Genomic DNA, 26488 nt, shown 5'->3' with positions numbered 1-26488 from the left:
TCTTCTCTTTTCACCTGTGGCAAATTCCAAGCAGTAGGTTTACTAGTTTATTGCTGCAAAAGCAAAAAAAGCATCCCAGCACCCCAAAAGCAACCATTTATTGTGGCACCACCTTCATAGACTAGAGCCCACATAACATCAAATGTCGCATGCCTCTTCTGTGCCGATGCAGGCCATTAATATTTTTGTTAATAGGTTGCTTGATTGGAAACCATTATTATTTAAAAAAGAGGGACACAAACATTAGGTGCCAATCTTTTATTAACAGATTATGTAAACAAAACAAAAGAAACTCAGATCAGTGTCTCACCAGAAAGCAGACAATACAGATTCAGATCCACACACATTTTCTTCGGTCTAAATTCACACAAGAGGAAAACAAACAAACAAACAAACAAACAAACAGACCGATTGATAGAAACACAAGGAAACCTGGTAACTCTCCAAAGTATGAAAACAGGGTCCCTTAAAAAAGAGGAGACAAGAGGTTTCTTTCTAGCATATCACCTGTGCAGCATCATTGAAAGAAAGAGGTACAGAGAACTCTTAAAACCAATTCTGACTGCTTGTAGGACTTGGGAGCCGTGCCAGTTAAAATTCTGTTTCATAAATCACTTCAAATATTCTGAAGGTTTGTCCCACGTCATCTTAGTACTTCTCACAACACTCCTTTAATACAGAATGGTATTCTCACCCCCACCTTATATAGAAGATAAGCAGAGGGTGAAATGATGCCACCCAGTGAGTCCTGGGTATCTCAGCTCAGACTCGGAGGCCTAGTTCCCACCGAGAGGAGCTGTTCCTGAACACTTCAGACTGAAGGCAGAATGCTTCTTTCATGGAAAAAGATATTTGTGCACATAGAAGGGAAAGGGGTTCTAGCCTAGCCTGCTCACAGGTACATACAAAACTAGAATTGCTCCCCCCAATGGAAAATGATCCTTCTATGTAATCTGCCACCTGCAGTCCGAGAGACTATAGTTCAGGAACATTTTGACTGCCTCACCTGTAACCTGTGAAAGCTAAGCATTAGTCACTACCCTGATTCTGGATCTCTGGGATGTGATAAAGCGGAATCTCACTTAAATGCTGAATACTCTTGAAAACCCAAGAATGCCCACATGTGGGATAGACCCCAAAAGCAGGTCAGACGTTTGGAATAATTTACAACATTGTGGTGGCAACTCAGATGTGCTCACATGGAACAGCAGGTTTCTAAAATGAGAGTATGACTACCAGCCTGACATTTTAAAAAAACCCAAAAACTCTTAAGCCACCCTTGTGAGAACGGATTCCACCCAGGGGAAGGGTGTGGTTTACAGTGATTCCACCTAAGCTGTTTGCGAGCACATATTCAATGAATGAACACATTCATATTTCAACCACATCTTGACAGCACCCATCCAAAAGGTATGAAAAAGAGGGCCTGTCATTACCTTTTCACCTTTCAGCTATGAGCTATCTGAGGGTTTCAGAGACCATTGAGATAGAGAGAGAGAGACCTACAACCACAACTGACTAATTAGGATAGTTACTCTGGCTTAGAGGAAAATCCTACACATGCTAACTAAGAATTAAGCCCCATTAAAAAGAATGGAACTTCATCCCAGGTTGCAAAACTGTACCCTACCTTAAAATTTTGGTATGTAAAAGAGTGCCAGCAGCAATAGTCTGGCAGCCACAGCTATAAGCCGACTTTCCCAGGTCAAGGGGCTATAAATGGAGACTACATTCCCGCTTATTATAATTTAGAACTATAATAATATCAGACTTATTTCTTCAATTTTGATTAAAATAGGGCGGGGACACACATTCTTTTCTGGGAAGCAGTCTCCAGGAGTTCGTTGTGGAGAAGAGGACATGGTGGCAAGTGAGCAAACATAAGCAAGGATGTAGACTGGATCATAGGGAAGTGGAGACCTGCGGCCTTCTGATCACTAGTGATCACTAGTCACATTGGGGTTGAAAGTCCAGCATCATCAGTATTTGCTTTGGCCACATAGTTGCTCTTTCCTCACTAGGAAGGACCCCAGACTAGGGTTTAACACATGCCCTTGAACTTTCGAAGGACAGCCTCTTCGATGGCTAGCATCACCCCCCCCAAGACATGCCATCAGAAACATGGGGTGTATCCCTGGGAAAAGGCTGGTTAACTCCTCCATGCCTCTCCTACACGCAATTCTGGCTATGCACAGACCATGGTGGGCAACAACCATCTCGCAGGAGAAGGAAATGGAGCAATCGTGAGAGCGGAGGGAACTGCATGCACAATTCCAAGAGCATCTAGTTTTCAAAATAAGCAGCGTGCGCACACACAAGGCCTTGAAACACTATCCTTGCCCTATGAGCAGTCACCACTTGCATGCTCTAATTCTTTCTGCACGCCTTCTATGTTTCAACTAATTAACCTGAAGACAAATTCAAAGACAATCAAGTACAGTGGTTAGGGACTTTGGGTTAACGCAAACTGAACATGTGGACAACACGAACACCTTTGGAAAGATAGCACTTCCCCCCCTTCCCGCTCCGCGAGAAGGAAAGCATTGCAAGGTAGAATAGCTCACGTTTAAAGACACCCATTTTAGAAGCGTGTGTATTAGGAAAAGCAAAAAAGACACAATCTAGAACGCAAATACCTCAAGCAACATAAATCATATATAAAAAAAATACCTGAGAAAGACGGGAGTGCTGGTACTGGAGAGCAAACAAACGAGAGATCTCATTTGCAACAGGGAAAGACATGGCAAAACAGTTTGCACTCGAAACGGAGCAGAATTTTTCTAAAATTTCCTTTTACCTGACATAGTGTGAAGGTAACCTTTAGGAGAAACTCTTATAAAGGGCCACAAGGCTGAAACTCCCAGCGCCCCATCTGGAATGCTTACTTCAACTTGTGTGTTGGTATCAAGCTGCTGAGAATTTTCCTGCCATCAACAGAAAGGGCAGAGGGATGCTTATTGTAGGAACCACAAGGCAAGTCGGACTACATGCAACATACAGAGGCGGAAGAGGGGGCTGTTGTCTGCAGCAGCGCTCACTCCATGTCTATAACCAAAGCACACCGCTTCCCTCGGTGCGTAAAAACTAACGCGGCAAATCTGAATCAAGAGCAGCAGCTCCAAGGGGGCACACCTCAAGTCTTCTTACCTGCAACAGGCTCCCCATTTGCATCAACGCCCAAACACGCGTCCCTGTGCTAAGAAATCTGCTGACTTCTCATTCTCTCGAATGACCTGCTCTCTACATGCACCACAACACCAGCCTCTGGATTGGAGTGCCTTCCAGCATTTGAAATGGATAATCCTTTAGGCTTGAAATGCTCAGCACTTTTCTCACAAGTGAGCCGTGAGGCTGATACCCTGAACTTGTGGATGATTTGGGGGAATCTTCCCAAGTTCTGTGCAGATGATTTACTTCTGACCAGTACTCAAGAGGACTCTTGGTTCTAGCCTCCCAGCTTTTTGCCTTGAGATGTGCAAGGGAAGTCACCATCACAACCAGCCCTAATTTTACTACAAATAAGATACAACCCCTTTTTTTCCTTGGGGCAAGGGGTGGAGAGCTATGTAAAGTACTGAGACCTAAGACTGACTTTAACTTAAAATTAAAAAGGGGACTATTTTAACAGATGCAGACCATATAAGCTCAGACAACGACAGACAGGTCTATGTTTCTCATTGGACTAGGTTCTCACGGCGACATGACGCAGCAGACTATAAAAGAACATATCACACAAATTATTCTAAGAAGGATAAACTCGAACAGCATCTAGACATCAGTGCTTCAATCGCTTTATTTCAGTAGCAAAGTATTTCACACAATCCAACAATTTCCTTTTTAAAAAAAATATCAACTTCCTTAGAGAGTTCTAGAAAAGCAAGACCGTGTGCGTCTGTTTGCTCTTCTGAGTCTTATCCGAAACCCGTTTGTAAAGTCCCACTAGCCAGGGAGCAGTAACTTTTAACTCACTTCACCCAGCCAGAGGGGCTGAAGCTACGTAAGCATTGTCAATGGTTTTGCAGAACTTTGCTCCAGTTTTTTTTTTAATATATACTCCCAATGTTATGACAGAAGCAAGGGGTGGCAATCTCCTTGGTAGCTGTTTCTGCCTCATCTCTAGTCACTTAGTAGAGGGTTTGCGCATAACAATTTGAGAGCAGCGGCCAAGGGCTTATCCACTCATCATGCCCTCCAGACACCACACATCCAAGTGGTCACTGCACCATAGTGGTGCGAAAATCTGCCAGGGCAAATAGATCACCTGAATCAAATGGAACGTCTGTGTGATATAGGCATTCTACAGAGCTTGCCACATCTGCAATGCAATAACTGCCATGGTGTTCATTCCAGGTTATAATAATTTTATTATTTGTACCCGCCCATCTGACTGGGTTGTCCCAGGCACCCTGGGTGGTTAGCAGCAGCAGCAGCAGCAGCAGCAGATCAGATCAGAAAGTGTTAGACAACAACAGATTTTTACAAATCTAGTCATAATTTAAACTACTTGAGTGGGGAACTGCAGCTTGTTAGAGCTGTAACTCAGTAGCTGAGCACCCCCTTTTGGATAACTGATCAACTGCACTGTTTGAGGGAGTTGCCAAGTCTGTTGAATTTTGTTTAAGATTCAGTAGTTTAAGTAATTAAAAAGAGAGCGAGCGAGCTGATATTTCCTCTCAAGGGTGTGTTCCCTAGCTGATTTACAGGAACAAATATGTAAATCAAACTGCAGCACGTGAGCACACTAGAACCAGCTCACGCACCCAACAGCCTAAGAAATGCTCTATTTGCAGTAGGCATGCCCTTGCACCTCTCACTGTTGTTTTGATGTAATGAGGAGTACAGGGATTATGCATGGAAACATGAGAGAGCGTGGGCAAAGGTAAGATTTTACAAACTGGAGATGTCTGCTTATAACTGCATCGTACAGTTGAGTTGCCCACGCCACCTGGAAGATCCCTGGGTCTGAGAATGCATTAGCCAAACCGAGGGAGTGTTACAATTCCATCCTAGTGAGCCCAAAAGCTGCTCAGGTTGTCCCCTTGATAGCTAGATGAATAATACGATGGCACAGGAAGCAACTCAAAGCAGGAATGTCCTTGCAGTCCTGGCAGAATGAAGTAGTCCAGATAACAGAAGCATAAAGGTGAAAGTGCGTTGCTACCTCTCCAAGGTGCTGAACTAACAATACATTCTTCAGTAGGAAACGGTAAAGCATATTCAGCAGATTCTTTCTGGAACCCACTTACGGAGATGCCCATGTAAACACTAGGACACTCAAAATCAGAGCATAGGACTTAAATAGGAATCATTCAAATAAATAAGAACAGAAAATGAATGGTTAGGTCTCTATTAACATCCACCTAGCAGCTCAGAATCTGTTTCTTGGTCAAGTGCTTTGAGGACACAGATAATGACTTTTCATATACCTCTTTGCTGTTCTTATCAGCTAAGAAGATACACAAGAATTCATAACAATTTTCAACGAGGTACAGGTGGTGACTGAAGGCCCCCTTCATCTTCTTTGAGCAGTGATGTTCTCCACAGAACAGATTCTTGGACATGGTTATCGAGAGACTAGTGCTGATGAAGAAGTCCTACAGCAATGATAGCCCAACCATGAGGTCCTGGCTATCACAAGTGTGTATTTCTCTCAATAACACAACTTACTTGTTAAATGCATATCTGGGAACTGTCCTGTGCAACAGAAGACATACATGGATACAAATGGACCTTCAAGCACACTGCGAACGCTACAAATAGCTTAAGAATACAACTAGTTGACTGTCAAAACCAGTCCAGTGAAAAAAGGTTTAACACAAAAACAAACACACAACCACCTTGACTTCAATGGATAATATTTGGTCTGTCAATTTACATAGTCTGCTCCAGCCCAAGACTATTAAACTATATCACCAATATTGAAACTTGCCTGATTTCTAGACGTATTTTTCCTTTGCTCAAAATGAGCATGGGGGCACTCTTAATTTAAGCTATTCAAGCTAGTGTTCCTAAAACTTGTAATTATACTACCCAAGTGAATAACGTGCATTGCTAAACAGTTTCTTAAAAGTACTACCACACATACACATGGAGGTGGAAATCTTTCCTAAGGGGGAAAGAATAATTCATTGTTAAGACAGACACCAGCAGCTAGTCCATGGGACTATACACAAACTCTGAGAGCCTATAGATGAAGGCATTCAGTCTGCAGAGCAGTCAGTGTAAAGTAACCATGAAAGTTTCACCCCCATCCGCTTCAGCTTGATGCTATAAACCAGAGTAAAAGTGCTTTCTGAATTTAAGCCTGGTTCAGCTTTTATATATATCTCTATCTCTATCTCACTAAAAGCATGGCTTAGTTACTCCTGTGCCAGTTGTAAATACAGAGATGGCATGGACGTTAAGAGGTTTACTGGAGACGGAATATCTAGTGCTAAGCTTTTCGGCCAAAGCCAAGCTGGAGTTGCCATTTTTAGCATGCCAAAAACTTGGCCCAGACCTAGGTATCTTCATCTGTCTGATCCTTGGCAAGTTCCTGTTCGGATATGCTGGACACGTCGTCATCGTCTGTCTGTTCCCCTGAGTGATAGAGCATCAGTGCGTGCGTCTTGTGCGTAATGGTGACAGTGCAAGGGCCTTGGGCCCAGGGCTCTCCGTCCACCTGCATTGGCATCTTTGAATTCTTCAAGATTAACTGGAATCGGGAAGGTATGTAAAGAAAAAAGAAGCAAAGTCAAACCACTGCAGAGACGGCAAAACCAGAAAGCCATGCCAGGCCAGGCGACTGAACTAGTGCAGGATGCTTAATGTCTGTAGCAGATCAGCCCATGGCATTTATTAAATGGCAAGAGAAAGTTGAGAGGGCAAAACTAAGCTTCACTGGGATTTAATGGGAAAAGAGAAGTTAAAAAAGGGGGCTTGAGTCCTTCTCATTATACAATGTTTTGCTTCCTTTGCTCCACAGGTTTATATTTTTGTATTGTCTTTTCTTTCCCTCTATTTTTTTGTTCTTATCAAGCTTATCTTTTGCAAACATCATTCTATTTCTGCTAGCAAAGAGAGTTGTTTGGAAAGTATAATTTTAAGTAACTTTTGTATATAACCCATTCTCTTGATACCTTTTGCGTTGATAAACCTCTTACTGAATCAGTCAATGAGAAGGACGGGAAGTATTTAAGTAAAGTTAAAGTAACAGGAGAAATGCATATTCGCTATGATTTATTCACATTGTGATTGTTTATTTTTGTGTTTGTTTGTGTTTGTTAAATTGTAATTTTAAATAATAAAGAATCATTTAAAAAAAGGGGGGCTTGAGGGGAGGAAGGAGGCAACTAGCTGTTCAACTCAAGACTGTTTAGACTGGTGGGAAAAGGAGACTTCCTTGGCTCAAACCAGCAGGGTTACATACATATAATGAAAGGGGATTCCGGTTTCCTTCCTTCCCTTTTCTCTCTTTCATGCTACAGTACTTGAGCTTCTTTCACAACAGCAAAACCCACCACATTTGTTATGGGCCATTAGTGGTCCCCACTCCGAGACAGGGCAGGCTAGAAATCCATGAGTGAAAGATATTTTGGATCTATTTTATGTTTTTAAGTTGAATTGCAACCTGCCCCACCCAACTTCTCCAGATGAAACAGTGTGTGTGTGTGTGTGTGTGTGTGTGTGTGTGTGTGTGTGTAAGCAACCACCCTTTTTCAAATCAACCCCCAAGACTGTGGATTATGGACAGAGCATTTCCATACATATGGTTTGTGAGTTTCCTAGAATGTCACTTGAAACTGAAGGGGTTGCTCTGAAGCCACTATTTGGGTTGTAACACTACCAATGCCTCAATAAAATTAAAGGTAGAAGGTAAAGGTAAAGGGGCCCCTGACCATCAGGTCCAGTCGTGTCCGACTCTGGGGTTGCGGCGCTCATCTCGCTCTATAGGCCGAGGGAGCCGTCGTTTGTCCGCAGACAGCTTCCGGGTCATGTGGCCAGCATGACAAAGCTGCTTCTGGCGAACCTGAGCAGCGCACGGAAACGCTGTTTACCTTCCCGCCGGAGCAGTCCGTATTTATCTACTTGCACGTTGATGTGCTTTCGAACTGCTAGGTGGGCAGGAGCTGGGACCGAACAACAGGAGCTCACCCCATTGCAGGGATCAGCAAGCCCTAGACTCTGTGGTTTAACCCACAGCGCCACCTGGGTCCCTCAATAAAATTAAGTGGCACTAACTCACTGCAAGCTGACTGCCTGCTCCGGGGGGGGGGGGCACCAGGCTAGTTAGCCAAGAGTTAACTAAACCACCAGTCAAAAGCACATGTCTAGCACTTATTTTAAGATACAATGCAATCACAGAGCATCCTTCTGGAGGTCCTCCTCTGCTTTGGTCAGTCTGTCCACACAACAGACAGAAGTGACTTCGGAATCCACAAGTTCCAGGCTCAGTGCCAGAGGGCTGAACCAAGAGCATGGAAAGTTGCCCTGGAGGCATACCCCAAAATTATCACCTACCCTCACAGTGTGGGCCTGTCCCAGCCGAATGGGATTTGCGAGCTTCACTTGAATCTGAGCGCAGTGAAAAGAGCCGTTGACTCCAACAACTTCCAGCAGCCCATCATCATGCCTAAGAGAGAGGAAAAGGGGAGCTTCTTACCATTCTAAGCACAACTTTAAACACAACTCATCATAGAAGAACGCTTCAGCCATATTACTTCAAAATGTTTCTGCTGCTTCAATTCTACAAGTCCCCACGCAGTGAACAAACCCCTGGATGCATGGGCCCCAAAACTTTTACCAAATGCACACAGATCATGTCCAAGAGAGTATATAATCTTACCTTGCTGGAGGATAAAGCTCATCGCCCATTCCTTCCCACAGTCTACAGCCGCCTCCCCAGTAGGCAATATTAAGAACTATGATGCCTTCCAAGCTGGGCAAATCAATTCTCTCTCCATCCAACTCTAGCTTTAAAAAGAGATACAACAGATTGTTAGCAAGTTACATTGGCAAGAGAGAGATGCCATCTCCAACTCCTCGGAAGATTCCATCAACGGTGTCTCCGAAATTTTTTACACATCACTTGGGAAGACAGGCAAACTAATGCCAGTGTACTGGAAGAAGCAAAGATCACCAGATGATTCTTCAACATCAACTTCGTTGGACTGGTCATGTTGTGCGGATGCCTGATTATCGTATCCCAAAGCAACTACTCTATTCTGAACTTAAAAACGGAAAGTGTAATGCTGGTGGTCAACAAAAGAGGTTCAAAGACTCTCTCAAGGCAAATCTTAAAAAATGTAGTATAAACACCGACAACTGGGAAACACTGGCCTGCGAGCCCTCTAACTGGAGTATTATATAATACGCTAAGACACATTTTAAATGTAAGACTCTTTGTCATTCCAGCTGATGAAAAATAAACAGGGCCTTGTCCTGGATTTCTAAAAACTGGATTGCTACCGGAATTTGTCTTATTATTCTCAACTCAAAACTTTCTAAGAAACCTATGTCCCCACTGTGGAAGGACGTGTGGATCCAGAATTGGTGTTCACAGTCACTTACGGACTCACTGTTAAAACTGTGTTTATGGAAGACAATCTTACTCGGCTATGAGTGATCGCCAAACAAGAAGAAAAGAAGACACTGGCAAGAGCAAATTCAAAGCTAGACTTTTGGGTATGTCAGGAAGGGACTCTAAGTGAGGCAAGATGCCATTTTACACAGAGGAGTTCTGAGAGTTTCAAGGCAACCTCCTTTTTTTTGCTCAATAAAAGTGAGAAGACTATGGGGCGTGAGGCCAAGCCAAATAATCCCATTATTGACCGAGGCCCACCACAAACCTCCGATTCCCATCTGCACAGAGGGTCAATCATTTTTGCTCTCAAAGGGCATTTTGGATGTATTCTCTGAAATGGTTTCTCTGCCCAGCTCTGCTACAAAATGAATTAAGTACGAAGAGGGGGAAACAACCATCTTACCTCAATCTTTTTGTTCAAATCCTTACACTCCTGTACTAAGCAATCTTTGGTCCCATAGAAAAAATATACAGCCTGCAAAGAAAGAATGAATGTTGTGAAAAAGAAAGTCTGCACACAGGGGAGCTTTTACTTTGCTACCACAACTTCTTTTGGAGATTTTTTTTTAAAATTAAATGTTAGGGTTCTGAAAAGGTAAGTATTAAAACAAGCTTTGGTTTTACCCAACGTACCTTGTTAATAATCCTATTGGAAAAGAGAGAGGGAGACTTCTCACGATGTGCGTGAAAGTTTAAAGCCATGAGGGCATCTGGACCTGTAGAAAAGTAGTTGTTCATTGTGAAGACCTGCAAGGAGAGGGAGCAGCGTTAACAGTTTTAGCACTTGGCTCCTTTTGTGTTGTGCAGCCTGATCTTCCTGAAAAGTAGATCCCACTCATAAAACAGTTGCTTTAACAGATTAATTTCAATTCATTTTCTATGTCCATAGAAAAATTTATACAGTGGTACCTTGGCTGTTGAACTTAAATCTGTTCTGGGAGTCGGTTCGACTCCCGGAACCATTTGAAAACCAAGGCGCAGCTTCCAATTGGCTGCAGGAGCTTCCGGCACTTCATCGGAAGCCGCGGAAGCTGCGTCGGATGTTCGGCTTCCAAAGAACGTCCGCAAACAGGAACACTCACTTCTGGGTTTGCGGCATTCGGGAGCCGATTTGTTCGGGAGCCAAGCCGTTTGACAACCAAGGTACCACTGTACAAGGTGATTTAGGCAGCTGTCTGAACCCCTGATCCACTCACTGGAGGGTGGTAGTATATGGAACAGAAGTCTCCCTTCACGCAGCCCAATGCAGTCCCACCCCTGGAGGGTATAACTAAGCTGAACCCAGAGCTCCTGAGGAACCATGATTGATTAAGCAGCAGCTTACTGGATCCACAATTTAACTAGGCCTCTATTCTTTCCAAAAATCCCAGCAACCCATAGGACCAAGATGCTTCAGTGTCAAGATTTGGACTCCTTGACAGGCTTTGAATAAAAATCCACAAATTTATTTAGTAGAACAGATGATAGATAAGGTAATGATATGTACAATTTTACAACATGCCGGGAATAATATGTATAAACAAACCAGAGAGAGGAGCTGAGGGAAGTCCTTGGAGGGTGGGAGAGGGAGGGGTGGGAGGGAATAAAAGGGGGAATGTAATTGGGTATATTGATTGATAACTGTCTTGTTAAATTTGTTTCAATAATAATATATGTATATATTTTTTAAGATGTTTCAGCGCCAGAAGGTGACCAAGCAGCATTTTTGTCCTCCCCAGGCTTAGAGCGATTAAATACATACACACATTTCCAAATCGTACCTTAAGCTTCCTTAAGTTGTAGTATCCTTTATTTGTTACCTGGACCTTCCACCTACAGAGGGGGGGGGGGGAAAGGCGCAGATTGTACATTTTTGTTTGCATTCCAAAGTCAAATTCTCAAACATGTGGGAATGTTCTGGGATGCAGGAGAGGATATACTGTTTAATGATATCGTTCCTAACTTGCGTTAGCAAGTTCTGTATCTTAGCAGAGTAACATTCCCCTTTAAACGCACAGCGGTTTGCTTGTTTTAGGCTCATCTGAGCCTCTCAATAGAAGATTCCTGGCAAGATCCCTTCTACTCCCTCATAAAAAGAGCAGACACAACAGTCTTATTAAAGTCAATATTAAAGTAGTTTACTCACAGTCATTCAGTTCACAGTTGGATCCCCGAAGGCAGACTTAGGTTATAAAACTATATACACATGTGGAACTATCCCATAAGGGAGTTAGTTCCTAAGTGACTGCGAACAGACAGTCACTTCTGCGAACACATGGAAAAGCAAAATGGAGAAGAGAGCAAAAAGAGGAGCTGTGCGCAGATTAGGCCACACACACCTCTAGTCACATGCAGAGGAAGTTTGTCACAGCTCAGGAGGAAACAGGAAGTTTTCTCCTGGCTGGTACAAATCATCCCCTAGCATGTCCACTCTAGGAATGTTGTACTTGACTGCTATGTGTTTCACATCCCACAAAACAAACCTCAGTCGGCATGTCAAAACGCCTAATAAAGGAACGTGCAACGTGGCAGAGATGGCAACTTGGCTCTACTTGTCTTACACGTTGAAACTGGCATTAAGGGGGGGGGGGGAAACCAGCCCCTTTTGAACATTATGCTTTTAGGAATCATGACAGTTGCTGAGCAAGTCCTTCAAGATAAGGCTTCAGGACCAGGGCTGCAATCCTAACCTGACTTAATTTGAAGCAAGTCCTACTGATTTCAAGACACGTTTAGGACTGTGCTGTAACTGTGTTCATCGTGCCTGCATATGGGTGGGGTTAGCCTAGCCTTTCTTCGTCGGAAACAAGGTATCCTGGAGCACAACCCTTATTCACAAAAGATTTCTATTTAGGACTTTATAGAAATGGACAACATTGCCGCATCAATCCCTCAAAGGGCAAGGAAACCCCACATTTATACGCAGTATGAGGGACAACATCATTATTTTGCAGCTTTCCCCCCTCTCCTGGAACTAACTGTGCTTAGCTATCTACATGAGAACGACCATTTGCCATCACTAGTGCAAACCTCTTGAACCATGGTCCTACTTTGGGCGATTTCCCAAAAAAACGAACAATTTGTTGCGCCTGGATTTTTACTTCTTGAAATATGGCAACCCTATTCTAGGCTGAAACAGCCACAAAGAAACATGGGTTCTGCCTTACTACATACTGTGGGTTTTTGTTTTTTAAAAAAACCCTCTATTGAGTATAGGTCATCTTGAGGGTCCTGTTGTGTGTACAAGTTAATTTAGTTATGTTATAAATCTATGTCTGTGTGTATGAAGGCTGAGGTGCACTTTTATTTGTAAAGAAGGCCCACTGTATGCATGGTGCTTACCATGGAGCAAATGGGCATGGTGGAGTTTCCTGTGAATGGAAGGTGAATGTTGCCAAACACAAAATGACCCCTGGATGTTTTGGTTGGTTAGAGCATGAGACTCTTAATCTCAGGGTGGTGGCTTTTGAGCCTCAAATTGGGCAAGACTCCTGCATTGCAGGGGGCTGGACTGAATGATTTATCCTTGGGGTCCCTTTCCAACTCTACAATTCTGTGATTCAATTTAGAGACCACCTAACATCCCAAAGCCTTGAAAGAGTGTAAAAGGTAAAGGGACCCCTGACCATTAGGTCCAGTCGTGACCGACTCTGGGGTTGCAGCGCTCATCTCGCGTTATTGGCCAAGGGAGCTGGCGTACAGCTTCCAGGTCACGTGGCCAGCATGACAAAGCCGCTTCTGGCGAACCAGAGCAGCACATGGAAATGCCGTTTACCTTCCCGCTGTAGCGGTACCTATTTATCTACTTGCACTTTGACGTGCTTTCGAACTGCTAGGTTTGGCAGGAGCTGGGACCGAGCAACGGGAGCTCACCCCGTCGCGGGGATTCGAACCGCCGACCTTCTGATCGGCAAGCCCTAGGCTCAGTGGTTTAACCCACAGCGTCACCCACGTCCCCTTGAAAGAGTGTACAAGTGAACAAATTTTATATAAAGAAATGAATAGAGATAGCATATGCCATGGGCCCCCCAGTACCTAAACCCATTAAAATCCTGCTGCAGTTTTATAAACTGGAAATGTTACGCTTGCACTTGCCCGCATTTGGATTAAAAAATGAGACATTCAGTTTCCGCAAAGCAGCTTATTGAAGGGCTCCCTGATCTCTAATCGCCGTGGGCTTTGCTTCCATGTGCAGTTGCTTCCTATGTGACCTCTAACCCTTTCCCCCTTTTAATTGGACCACCCTCCCCACTCACCCCTGGGTTTAATCTTTTTTGGTTAAATTAAAATAACCACAATTACTCACACCACTAAAACATTTAGAACCAGATATAATTCAGGCAGGCACTGAAACAGAGCCGTAGCAATGCACAGAACGGAGGACAGGTGTCAGAACTCAACGTATCAGTTCTCCTATAGTGATATTTAAGAGAGGTTAGAGGGTGGGGGGTGGGGAACAACCAAAGACCTTAGAGATGGCTTGCTTGGAAGCTCACCTATCCAGCTTGATTCCATCAGCATCCATCACGTTGCGCAGAATCTGCTCCACGGGGACCTCTCCGGCGTACCCAGCCCCCCAGCCCAGTGTATTCGACAGATCATTCCCCGTTCCCAAGGGTAAGATCGCAACCTGTGGGATGTAGCGCTCTTGGCCCTGCCAAACAGAAGTATTGATTCAACATTAAGGCTCTTGATTCTACATGGTTGGTAACTCCTCAAATTTAATCCCATAATACAAAGGACTGCCTAAAAACACCATTAACTGGAAATCTGGTTCAAAAATTACTATTAAATGTTACAGCTGGAAGGCTAAAGAGAGCAGATGACAAAATTATGTACTAATCAAAGGAAAGGGTATGTAACTTTCCTCTTCTCTACCTTTACATATATATTTTAGATACTAACAAATAGAGAGAGACCAGGCCGGGGGGGGGGGGAATAATTAAGAAGGATGGGAGCCTGAAATCAGCTGCTTGTAAGAAACAGGGATTCTCAAATGGAAAAACGGGGTTCCTTGGGGTGTCTGCAACCTGCTTCCAAAGCTATGATAGTCTTTGAGGTGGGGAAAACAAGTGAAGTATTATTTATTTCATTTGTGTACTGCTTTATAACAGAACAGTCTCAAAAGTAGTTTGGATAAAAATCCAAACTATTGGATTCATTTATCCAAAGTAGTTTGGATAAAAAGCCACACAATTCAAAATGCAACCACCTTTGAGATCAGTTACCTTGAAACTGATAACCCGACAATAACGCCCAACAAAACATCCTTTCCTGTCACCAAAAGGGTAATTGTCACAAAATAAAAACAATGCCCTAAAAAAAAATTGCGGAACTAAAACCACACCAGCGACCAAATGCACTTAAAAGCAGGAAGTTCTTTGCTGGAAAAAATTAAGCAGTAGCAAAATTTGCAGTAATGAAGAATGAAACAGGAAAAAATGACAGGATGCCATTTTGGGAAACTGTGTGTTAGAAGCACAGAGCAAGAATTGTGGAACAATTAAATGTGCCCATGCACAACATATAGGTGGGGAAAGAGTAGGGCTGACTACTTATGGCACCTTAGCCAATGACCTATGGCAATATTATTTAGAAATATGAAAAGGTAGCCTTCATAGATGCTCTCTGGAATAAACCCTTTTCACTTATTTCTAATGAATTCATTTATAATTTTATGCTCTGAAAAAATGGCCTTTGTGTCATTAAAGGCTTGGAGAAATCCAAGGCTACACCTTGCTGAGAACATTCTCCTCCTCCCCACCCCCCAATAAAAGTTTGAAATGGTACTCCTGATAAAAAGGGAAAAAAAGGAGGCAGATTAAAGTTACTCCGGGAGCATATAGTAAAGTGACTACATGGGTCGTTTGGCCTGCAGTACTGGGTCGGGTGAACATGGCACAGATGGGAGTGCGAAGAAATCAGTGGGTTGGCAAGTCACTTTGGGAAACCATACCTTGATCTTCATGTCATCAATCGCATCCAAGACCCAGCCCACGGTGCCATCTCCACCACAGACAAGTACTCTAGCAGAATTGCAAGGCAACCAAGTGCAGAGTTGCAGTGCTTTTGCAGGTGTGGTTTTGGTTAGCTCAAAAACCTGGAAATTAAATAGAATTTATTTGTCTAACGGCAAGGATTTATAAACCTCCAAACATACAAAATACCAGAGCGGTATACCTTTTAAGACTTGAAAATCATATACAAAGTAAGATAGAGGATTTTTTTAAAATTTTGTACCTTTTAAAAATGAGCTTATTCCTAAAATGGCAGTCAGAAATATTTTACTTCACAGGTCAAATATTGTCACTATGATAAGAAAGCAAACAGCAAAACGATGCACTGATACACTGCAATCTAATTGTGCCTAAAGAGAATATAGCAATGATTTTCTGCCTTTTCTTTACAAGCGAGATAAGATATTATTGAATACGTTTAGGTGTGTTGCGCTTTGAGGCTATTTGCAATACAGCCTGTTTGCACAGAGAATTTCAAGAGCCTGGCTCTCCCTCCTAGATTTAAAAACTAATTTGAGATTTGGGAGGAAGAGAACTAAAAAAGTTAAACAGGAAACTTAAGGAACAAAAGGCTCCTGTCATAGCATCCTGTGCCATTGCCCAGCTGAGTTCAAGGCACAAAACGTAGGGAGAACGCTGCAAGTGTTTCCAAAAGCAAGTGGGTTATTTTAGTGCGGCTTTGAAACAAACAACGAAGAAAGAAAATACACAACGCAGAGAGGGAAAAAAACCAGTACCCATTCCTCCTCCTCTGAAAACACACTTAACATTCCTGACCAACTTAAAATGGAGAAACAAGAAGGGCCTTTCACCATGTCCTTTTCCCAAGTGCAGTGTAACCATAGTGCAAAAGGCTTGCACTAAACAACTGTGCAGTGTCCAATCTGTAAGAGTAAACACAACAATGTGCTGCGCTCTTTCTTTTTTTTGGTAGGAGATACGTTTGCTGCCGTGTAGCATATTTGATTAAATCCTGCTGTGCACACAGCCTGATCAGCAGGGAAGCACAGGAACTCCAAAACAACTGGCAATGGAAGGTCACAAAACAGCATGACACCTTTAAGCGGAGGGAGTCGTTGTGTTGCCCCTGACCACAAATGTCAACCAAGGACCACCCTATGTCCACAGAACCAATTTCCAGAAGGCAACAGTTTGTCCTGGATCTTTAGCAAGTAAACCGGAAAATCTGGGTGGTTTTTTGTTGCATTTTCATAAAAAAAAAGTTCCACAATTTTGGGCTCTTCCTAAAAAAAAGGGTGTCCTGGTTTTTACCTTTTGAAATATGGCACGCCTAATTAAGACCCAAGGGACCCAGGTGGCGCTGTGGTTAAGCCACTGAGCCTAGGGCTTGCTGATCAGGTCGGCGGTTCGAATCCCTGTGACGGGGTGAGCTCCCGTTGCTTGGTCCCAGCTCCTGCCAACCTAGCAGTTCGAAAGCACATCAAAATGCAAGTAGATAAATAGGAACCGCTACAGCGGGAAGGTAAACGGCGTTTCCATGTGCTGCTCTGGTTTGCCAGAAGCGGCTTTGTCATGCTGGCCACATGACCTGGAAGCTATACGCCAGCTCCCTCGGCCAATAATGCGAGATGAGCGTGCAACCCCAGAGTCGGTCACAACTGGACCTAATGGTCAGGGGTCCCTTTACCTTTAATTAAGACCCAGGTCAGAAGATGGTGTATGCTCTGTGAATATGTACATCCTGAGGGTCCTTAGCAAAATGTGTTTAAAATATATCACCCCCCCCCCCAGCAATAAGATTAATACAACAGTAAAACAATTTCAATAAATCAGTAATCAGTACAATTACCTGAATTGGATTTAGTAACATCTTAAATTGCCCAAGCAATGTTTCCCCCATATTGTTTCCACTCCGAGTATTCGCCAGAATGATTAGGGGAGTCCAGTTTTTCCCACAGGAGGCAGCTAGCTGCAGAACGGAAACAAACATGTATGTATTTACATGCAGATCTGTGCGATAAAGCAGATCAAAAGCACTAGGTTCTTTCCCTTCTTATTTCATTGTTGGGTAACTAACTGAAACAAGAAAGAGTGACTGAACCCCTTAGAATAATATTTCAGAAAAAAGCTACAGCAAAATAAACAGCTTTGCAGTTTAGACAAAACACTACTTTTCCCCACTTCCAAACAATATTTAAGGGCTAAACCACATTAGCTAATTTGTGTGTCTGTATTTTATGCAAATTTAATGCAAACTTTATGCCAGTGACATCTTCAAAGGATCAACAGCTCCTACAGCATGTAAGAACTCCGTGAGATTATTACTTAATCCTTCAAATGTAATGGAGCCACGAGCATTGGGTTAGCATGGTTTATCTGGAATAAACAGCATACCAACCGCTCCTGCTTCTCTGCCACTGTATTAGCAAAATAAAACAAACCTGGAAGCCTTGGCTTTATATTATGCGCAAACCAGTGTGTGTAATTTGTTGCCCCCTATCAAACCATGACCAGCAAATCAGCAGCATACAGAGAGGAACAAACAACCCTCCCTGGGGTTTGGAGGGTTTTTGTTCTTTTAATTCCCACTTGCACAATGTTCTCCACCATCCTTTGGAGGGCTATAGGTTCCCCACCTCTGATGTCGCTCTAGAGCAGGGCTTACCTTGCCATAGTCCACTCTTTTGTCTTTTCGCATCTGGCTGACATTGAATAAGTAATATGGAGGAATAATTAAGTTGCGAAATTCTCCTAGCTCACACGTTCCGTACTTCAAAGCGCTCTGCATACATTCATCGTGCACGGTTTGCTGACACCACACACACCTGAAAAGAAAATAATAAGGTTGACTGAACTCAAGCGACTGTCTGTCTGTCTGTCTGTTTTTTACCAGGCAGCTGCTGAGAAAGACAATTTTAATAGGCTCCAAAAGAAAAGTGGGCGGGGCCACAGTTCGCGAGGTGTACTCCATATGTCTATACGGTCTTATATAGAGAGAGATTTTTTAGTTACAATAAACCAATAAAAGCCTCATTGTCAATACCAAATTATAAATACAATTGTTCAGATGCCAAATTATATTATTTTGTTGCCCCCCCCATGTGCTAGAATTGATGATTTGACAATTTACTTTTAACTCTGCATTCCCCAAACTTATAAATTCCAATTACACACCAGTCAGAATCCATGTCTATACAGACACTAAATTTAAGTTGTTGATTAGAACAGAAAATGAGAAGACCAGACCGGGGAGTTTTTATGTTCTGGGTTTTTATCCAATGCTGCTGTTCCACTAGCACTTGCAGACTTTCAACTGAGCAACAGAACTCCCTGCTCCTCTCACCAGCAATCCTCTCCCTCAAAATCTGCTCCAGAGGGTTGATGAACTGTCCAGAGCAAATTTTGGGTGCCTATGGGGAGAGGTAAGGGATTTCCTATCATGTGAGTGAAGCTCTGCTTGCATAGCATTTGCTACAACACTCAAGACAATTTGCCTCTTTTATTATTTTTGCATCCCCTATTTTCTATTTTAAACCGAAAGCCACCTATGAGTAAAAAAAAATGTATATACTGGTAAATGCAGAAAACAATCAAGTGTTACAAGGGCAAAAAGCCCCAATATACCAGAGACCCATTTCCCCCACCTCCGCATTATTCTCTCTGAGCCCCCCCCCCCCACCTTAAGGATGCATTCCAGATTCAGCCAGCAAGGACATATATAAAAGCACTCACAGCATTTTCTACCTGTTACAAAATTCTCTCTCGCTAAAGACAAGGCGAAGTCTAATCCTGAGCACTTGATGGAAGCACTGCAAGATCTACGTTTTTGCGTTTGTCTCGGGGTTCAGGGGAAAGTAGGGAAAGTTCAGTGCATGATTCAATTTTATTCTATTTTTACTGGATTCTTTAAAAATGATTATTACTATGTGATGAAACTATAAAAATGAACATCAAAAAACCAACAAGCAGATAAGCTGAATAAAAAGAAAGGCTTATATAGTAATCTCTAGCAATAGTCAAGCTATTTTTAAAAAATCTACACGCCAACTCTGTGCCTTTGAACTGGATTAACAAAATGTATACTGGTATAGCTACCTTAAAAAGATGCTCATGGTGAGTGGTATTCCACTAAGCTTTACTCAGAGTAGACCTACTGGGCCAGATTCAACTAAACAGCTGCACTAGCAAGAGCCAGTAATAGGACTTCCATGAGTGCAGAGAGACTTTCCCCACGCTTCCCTGCCCATGTTCAAAACTCCAATTGTTGTAGATGCATTTTGTGACAGGGAATTTGATTAGTGAGAACTGTTTCTGAGCTCTGGGCGCAGTACTACACCTAAGATTTCGGATTAAAACTGCAGAGTGGAAGGAAAGGAGGATCTTTTTCTCCCTGCCCACTTCCAGCTACTCTCTGAAGACTGGACCCTCTTAAGAATATGTGGTGGTTAGACAGGGGAAGGACTAGACCATGTAGAACATAATATTTCCGCTGCAGTTCATTCATTTTCAGCTTTGTATTCTTGTTAGTAAAAAAGCGCGCCTTGACATTCCATTGTTGCGTCCATAACCTAGGTTTAAGGTGCCATTTAGCTCCTAGCTTTCGTATCTCAGTTTCTCACACTGTTCCCCTACCCCCAAAATCAGCTTGGGTAGACAGCGGGGTTCAGGAAAAACCCCAGAACAGTGTACTGGGGTGGAGAGGCTTGCACTGATGGAAAAACTGTAATAGTTGTTGTTGTTTAGTTGTTTAGTCGTGTCCGACTCTTCGTGACCCCATGGACCATAGCACGCCAGGCACTCCTGTCTTGCACTGCCTCCTGCAGTTTGGTCAAACTCATGTTCGTAGCTTCGAGAACACTGTCCAACCATCTCATCCTCTGTCGTCCCCTTCTCCTAGTGCCCTCAATCTTTCCCAACATCAGGGTCTTTTCCAGGGAGTCTTCTCTTCTCATGAGGTGGCCAAAGTACCCTGTTTCTCATATTTTAAGACATACCCATAAAATAAGCCATAGCAGGATTTTTAAGCATTCAAGGAATATAAGCCATGCCCCGAAAATAAGACATAGTGATAGGCGCAGCAGCAATGCCGGCCGCGGCAGGAGGAGGAGGAAAAAAATAAGACATCCCTTGAAAATAAGCCATAGTGTGTTTTTTTGAGGAAAAAATAAATATAAGACGTGTCTTATAATATGAGAAACACGGTATTGGAGCCTCAGCTTCACGATCTGTCCTTCCAGTGAGCACTCAGGGCTGATCTCCTTCAGAATAGATAGGTTTGATCTTCTTGCATTCCATGGGACTCTCAAGAGTCTCCTCCAGCACCATAATTCAAAAGCATCAATTCTTCGGCGACCAGCCTTCTAACTTAGCCGCAGTCATTAATTTGAATAGGTCTACTTGGAGTAAAGCTTAGTTACATACCCCCTACATCACAACAGGTGTGATCACCACTTCCACTTGACCAAAGTCTTTCACTCCCTGATGCACCTGGAAAATGCACACGATCCTGGGTCTGACAGCAGTGCTGCCAAACCATCTTTTGTATAAAGATGGATGGCTATAATCTCCTAAAGAACTGCCAGGACCAACAAATAACAATTTCGATGCAGATATCCACTATGACCAGGAAGCAATGCTGGCTGTTGCCATGTTAATAAAGGCACATCTACAAATAGGATGCAAGAGACTAGTCATAAATATCCTCCCCTGTAAAGGGGGAAAAACATATTAATGCCTTGGATGTTCTTGCTGGAAAAGGTACACAACGTACTGTGGTACAAACTTATTAATATTAAACATTGTAAAATACTACATAGTAGGGATTCATTGAGGATAGGAGTGAATGAGGTCCTGAATGCACACTAAACAGACTAAGCTAATAAGAGGACATTTAACTCAAGCTTGGCTAAAAGCTCGAGAGGCAGTTTTGGCCCGGTAACTTAAAAACCACAAGGTGAAAAAAGCACTCAAAAATCCAAAAGAAACAATTCCTAGAATCAACTATGTTGCTCCCTCCAAGCGCCAGATCAGTGATGTAAGACCCACCAGGTGAACAGGGCACCTTTATGGGCCTTTCCATCTGCTGCCAGAATTTAGAAAGAGATGCATGCGTCCGTTCAAAAGAAAAGAATTTTATAGCCCTCACCATCACAGGGAAGTTGTTATGTCACCTTGAGAGCCCTTAGTTGGAACGGTGACCAAAAATATTTTCTGAACAAATAGAAAGGAAAAAGCAACTGAAGAACCCAACCACATTATGTCCAAGGCACTGAGGTACACAAATAAAAAAGGCCATTAAATGCATTGCATTTTAACGTACTATTGTTTCAGCCATGTCATTGGCCTGGAACAATTAGCCCCTGCCAGATGGCAAACTACCTGCCTCTCTCACCCCACCTCTCTCTGACACTTACACTTCCCTGGGCAGGAAAACCACAGTGCATCAGTTTAGCAGCCTGCATTTCTCTCTGCTTCCTGATTGCTGAACTCAACTGCACCAGAAGACAGAGATTAAAACATATGCACCGAGAGCAGAGATGTTCTGTTATGCAATCAAGACCTGGGCTTGATTCGGAGGGGGGTGGGGTGGGTGAGTGAGACTGGAGCAGGGTGTATACAAATCAATGATTTTTTTTTAAAAAAAATAAAAAATAGGATTTTTAAATATTTAAATCGGATTTTTAAAATAAAATGCTTTTGGAAGAAAAATTCTTTCTAAAGATAGTTTTCTATTTAAGTTACCGTACATTATAGTCCAAAGGCTATCAGGAAATAAGGATTTGTTTTAAGTTTTTCATGTGTACTAAAACTAAGTCTGGTTTTTTTAAAAATTGTTTAACCACATCAGTTAACAAACATGGATATACATGCTATGTTATTGTTTTAGTTAAATAAATTGTTTAATTGTCTCCTTCCAATAAAGTACAGCAGAAAAGTTGTCCAAATATAAACAGTTAACTTATTAAACCTCACAATTTCATAATTATATGTCTTTCCTTTTTAATAGTATAACCAAATCAGTAATTTTTGATATAACTGTAAAAACTACTCTGAAAATTTATTATTCCAAAAATGAAATCTTCATCTGGTTGTAAATATTAAGATTATACCAGCAAGAATGAGTCTTTCTGTAAAAATAATGATTTAAATCAAGTCTTACTGACTAGTGATTTGAATCGTGATTTGAATCAATTTGATTTGATTTAAATCAAATCCACCCTGGACTGGAGGCAGGCAAGAAACTGGGGGGAAATGAAGAAATGAGAAGAATGGTGAAGCACTTTTGCTACAACAATCTTTTAAACATCTCTTTGCCACAGTTAAGAAAACTTAGAATCATAGAATCATAGAATCATAGAATCATAGAGTTGGAAGAGACCACAAGGGCCATCCAGTCCAACCCCCTGCCGAGCAGGAAACACCATCAAAGCATTCTTGACATGTGTCTGTCAAGCCTCTGCTTAAAGACCTCCAAAGAAGGAGACTCCACCACACTCCTTGGCAGCAAATCCCACTGCCGAACAGCTCTGACTGTCAGGAAGTTCTTCCTGATGTTGAGGTGGAACCTTCTTTCTTGAAGTTTGAATCCATTGCTCCGTGTACACTTCTCCGGAGCAGCAGAAAACAACCTTTCTCCCTCCTCCATATGACATCCTTTCATATATTTGAACATGGCTATCATATCACCCCTAAAACCTTCTCTTCTCCAGGCTAAACATATCCAGCTCCCTAAGCCGTTCCTCATAAGGCATCGTTTCCAGGCCTTTGACCATTTTCGTTGCCCTCTTCTGGACACGTTCCAGCTGGTCAGTATCCTTCTTGAACTGTGGTGCCCAGAACTGGACACAGTACTCCAGGTGAGGTCTGACCAGAGCAGAATAACAGTGGTACTATTACTTCCCTAGATCTAGATGCTATACTCCTCTTGATGCAGCCCAGAATTGCATTGGCTTTTTGAGCTGCTGCATCACACTGCTGACTCATGTCAAGTCTGTGGTCTACCAAGACTCCTGGATCCTTTTCACATGTACTGCTCTCAAGCCAAGTGTCTCCCATCCTGTATTTGTGCCTTTCATTTTTTTTTTTGCCCTTACATTTCTCCTTGTTAAAATTCATCTTGTTTGCTTTGGCCCAGTTGTCTAATCTGTTGAGGTCATTTGGAAGTGTGATCCTGTCCCCTGGGGTATTAGCCGCCCCTCCCCATTTGGTATCCTTCAACAATCAAGTTGCTGAATTGCAACTTATCCCCAAGCTCAAAACCATGGAGGGACCTGGTTTGAACAGAGATATCGGATTCTTATCTCATTATACATGATAAGCGATCTTCAGCCATCTCCACCCTTGCTTTTTCATGCAGAACCATTTGCAGTCGTTTCCGGTCATCAACAGCTATCAGTCAGTCAATCACCCATTTCCACCACCCTTCTGAGTGATCCCCCCTCCCCCTCCCCATCCCCACCCCTCCCCACCCCTTCTCTACTTAAGTGCCTGGGGACTCCTATTTCAGTGTATCTGACGAAGTGTGCATGCACACGAAAGCTCATATACCAAAATAAAAACTGAGTTGGTCTTTAAGGTGCTACTGAAGGAATTTTTTTTATTTTACTTCGATCCAGACCAACACGGCTACCTACCTGTAACCAATCTCCAGGCCCTGAGCGGTTGCAGCAACTAAAGGAGGCAGCGGTGGCACCCGAAAGCTGGCGGGACAGGCTCGGCACGAGAGCACCTCCAAGCTGGCGGCAGAAGTGCGGAGGCAGCCAAGAGGCCGCGGTGAACACAGGAGACATGATCACACTTCTGATAATTTCAGAAGGGGGAGAAGGGCGTACACCACTTTATGAGTACCTGGGCCACAAATTTAATAATAAATAAATAAAATTGTACTCCCAGCATTACCTGTAATCACACAGCTTGGGCTGGGTACCACATTGCTGTTTGCACACGACACAGTAGCTGCAAAGAGGGACGTTGCCACGGAACCACTGGTGTACCATAGAGGTCCTGAAGCTGCTTTCACCCCTCATTATTATTTCCTTGCAGAGGAAACGCCGGTCAGCCGTCTTCAGGCATTCTTCATCGACACACAGTCCACAGCAGTTGCAGAAAGCTCCCTGAAGGATGTGCAGAGAGCAGATGCAGCAATAGGTGGGCTGGCTGAAGAGATCTGTGTCCTGCCAATTGTGCTTGCTCTTACGCAAAATGTCCTGCATCAGTTCCTGCCTCCGAGATCGCCGAAAGCTGCACCACAAGGTGATCAGTACTGGAACCATCACCGAGCACAGAGTCCAGAAGGCTAGACTCCATTCTTGAAACAGTCTTGGAGAGAATATGGAGCTGTTCCTTTCAACCCCTTCCATCCTTAATTGATTTAGTATCAATCTCTAGGTGTCAAATTAAACCAGATCCAAGGGAGCACGTTTTGATCATGTAGGTCCCAAAATAGATTTGCTCATGTTCATTTCAGCAGTTTTCCCTAATCTGCCATCATTAACCACCTTGCCATACGGCATTAGGCTTTACCGCACAAAGCCTCACTTTTTCCTTTTATTTGTGGCACCCCTAAAAAAAGGCTTAAACATCTGTGTCTTGAAATCAAATATCCACTTGTCCTAAAATACCTGACAAAGCAGAAGACTTAGTTTTTCATAGTTCAAATGCTACATAAATTTATCGTGCTATTAAATAGTTCACCACAACTTGCTTTTCTCATATCAATGTACCCTTACAACATCACACCATCATAACAACAGTGACTGCTTTCTTGCTATAGCTCACCTGTCCTTTGTTATAGCAGAAACCCGACACTAAGCCAATGCACAGAAGCAAATGCCAACTCCAAAAGCAGTCAAGCACTTTCACCTTCCATGCTATAAGCAACAGCACCTTGTTTCTCTCGTTATGATTATCACTACCTTGATTCTTGCTCTACACACATACAAGCACAATAACTATCAATTTACCCCTTAACACCCACCCACACCCAGGGTGCAACACAGGTGGTCCGTCCCCCCTTTTAATGCCAGGCTTGCACCTCTTCGGCAAACTCTTAGTCCATGAGGGTAGGACAGCAGAAGGGCGCAGCAGCTCCGGATTAAGTCATCTGAAATTGTAAAAAAAAACAACCCGAGTTAGCCTGAGGGTTGAGGAGGCAGGCAGCAAATGCTTCATATTCCTGCATTGCAGGGGGTTGGACTAGCAGACGACCCTTGGGCTCAACTCTACAATTCCATGAAAACAATGGCTGCTCGCTCAGTTGCGGGACCTCCTTCCACTCTTAATAATGATGATAATAATTTCACAGTATTATTTGTACCCCCACCCACCCCACTGGGTTGCCCCAGCTACTCTGGGCAGCTTCCACCATATATGATAAAAGGAAACGAAACGTTACACAACCTGCCAACCTTCACGTACAAAAGCGCACCTCACTCAGCCCTCGTTTCCCAGCAAATCAGGCCTATCGCTTGGCTTTTTCTTTTCACACACATATATAAAGTGTAACTAACACGCCCCCCCCCCTCCCGACTGTGAGGCCGCGAAATCCCTTCATAAATTTGGGGCGGCCACCTGCCCCTCCTACAAATTCACCGCCCCAGGCAGAAGCAGTAGCGAGCAATTCTGATGCCTCCGCTGGTGGTCCCCACCCAAAGTCCCCTCAGCCCCCCACCTACACGGCCCCCCACCCCCCGAGATCTCTCACCGACAGCTCGACGGGACCCTCTGCAGAGGCAGCCAGGCAAGGGATGAACGCCGGAAGCGGAAGAGCTCTCTGAGCGGGAGAGGGGCGGGGTCTGGAGGAGGAGGAGGAGGAGGAACGGCGGGCGGGAAGCTGCTGATGGGGGGTTGCTAGGAAACGGCCGCCCGGCCGCCGGCCCACGTGACAAGGGAGAGAGGCCGAACAAGGGATGCTGATGAAAGGGACGGGCGAAGACAGGGAGGAAGAGAACTGATCATCTGCCGCCCCGCT

The 26488-nt window shown here is 43.4% G+C and overlaps 1 protein-coding gene across 2 annotated transcripts; it reads right to left on the bottom strand.

Moving 5' to 3' along the window:
* Positions 1-243: 243 nt before the first annotated feature.
* Positions 244-26288, bottom strand: DGKE (diacylglycerol kinase epsilon). 2 transcript variants are annotated; one of them, XM_035103837.3, is made up of 12 exons: positions 26222-26288; positions 24418-25621; positions 18185-18344; positions 17369-17488; positions 15498-15641; positions 14038-14195; positions 11323-11374; positions 10196-10309; positions 9966-10037; positions 8825-8952; positions 8500-8611; positions 244-6694 (listed from the first exon to the last, which is right to left on the bottom strand). In XM_035103837.3, the coding sequence occupies exons 2-12, from the start codon at positions 24876-24878 to the stop codon at positions 6500-6502; spliced, it is 1716 nt and encodes a 571-aa protein (XP_034959728.3). In that variant the 5' UTR covers positions 24879-25621; positions 26222-26288; the 3' UTR covers positions 244-6499. The 2 variants fall into 2 exon arrangements, with proteins under 2 accessions (XP_034959728.3, XP_088517504.1); XM_088661378.1 differs by lacking the exon at positions 26222-26288 and having other exon boundaries at positions 3776-6694; positions 25553-25620.
* Between the last annotated feature and the right edge of the window lie 200 nt (positions 26289-26488).

Source organism: Zootoca vivipara, chromosome 2, assembly GCF_965207765.1.
Source record: "Zootoca vivipara chromosome 2, rZooViv2.hap1.1, whole genome shotgun sequence".
NCBI classification, from domain to species: domain Eukaryota; kingdom Metazoa; phylum Chordata; class Lepidosauria; order Squamata; family Lacertidae; genus Zootoca; species Zootoca vivipara.
The sequence above is the reverse complement of the archived record's forward strand: the minus strand, read 5'-3'. Positions and strand labels throughout refer to the sequence as shown.

What these genes read in the sequence shown, in the direction of transcription:
- DGKE (XM_035103837.3), bottom strand. Translation starts at nt 24,878, where the DNA reads ATGGAAGGGGTTGAAAGGAACAGCTCCATATTCTCTCCAAGACTGTTT. An exon ending in CCCAAGCTGTGTGATTACAG is followed by an intron (nt 18,345 to 24,417) that starts GTAATGCTGGGA and finishes TTTTCTTTTCAG; the next exon opens with GTGTGTGTGGTGTCAGCAAA. An exon ending in ATTTGAACAAAAAGATTGAG is followed by an intron (nt 8,953 to 9,965) that starts GTAAGATGGTTG and finishes CTCTTTTTAAAG; the next exon opens with CTAGAGTTGGATGGAGAGAG.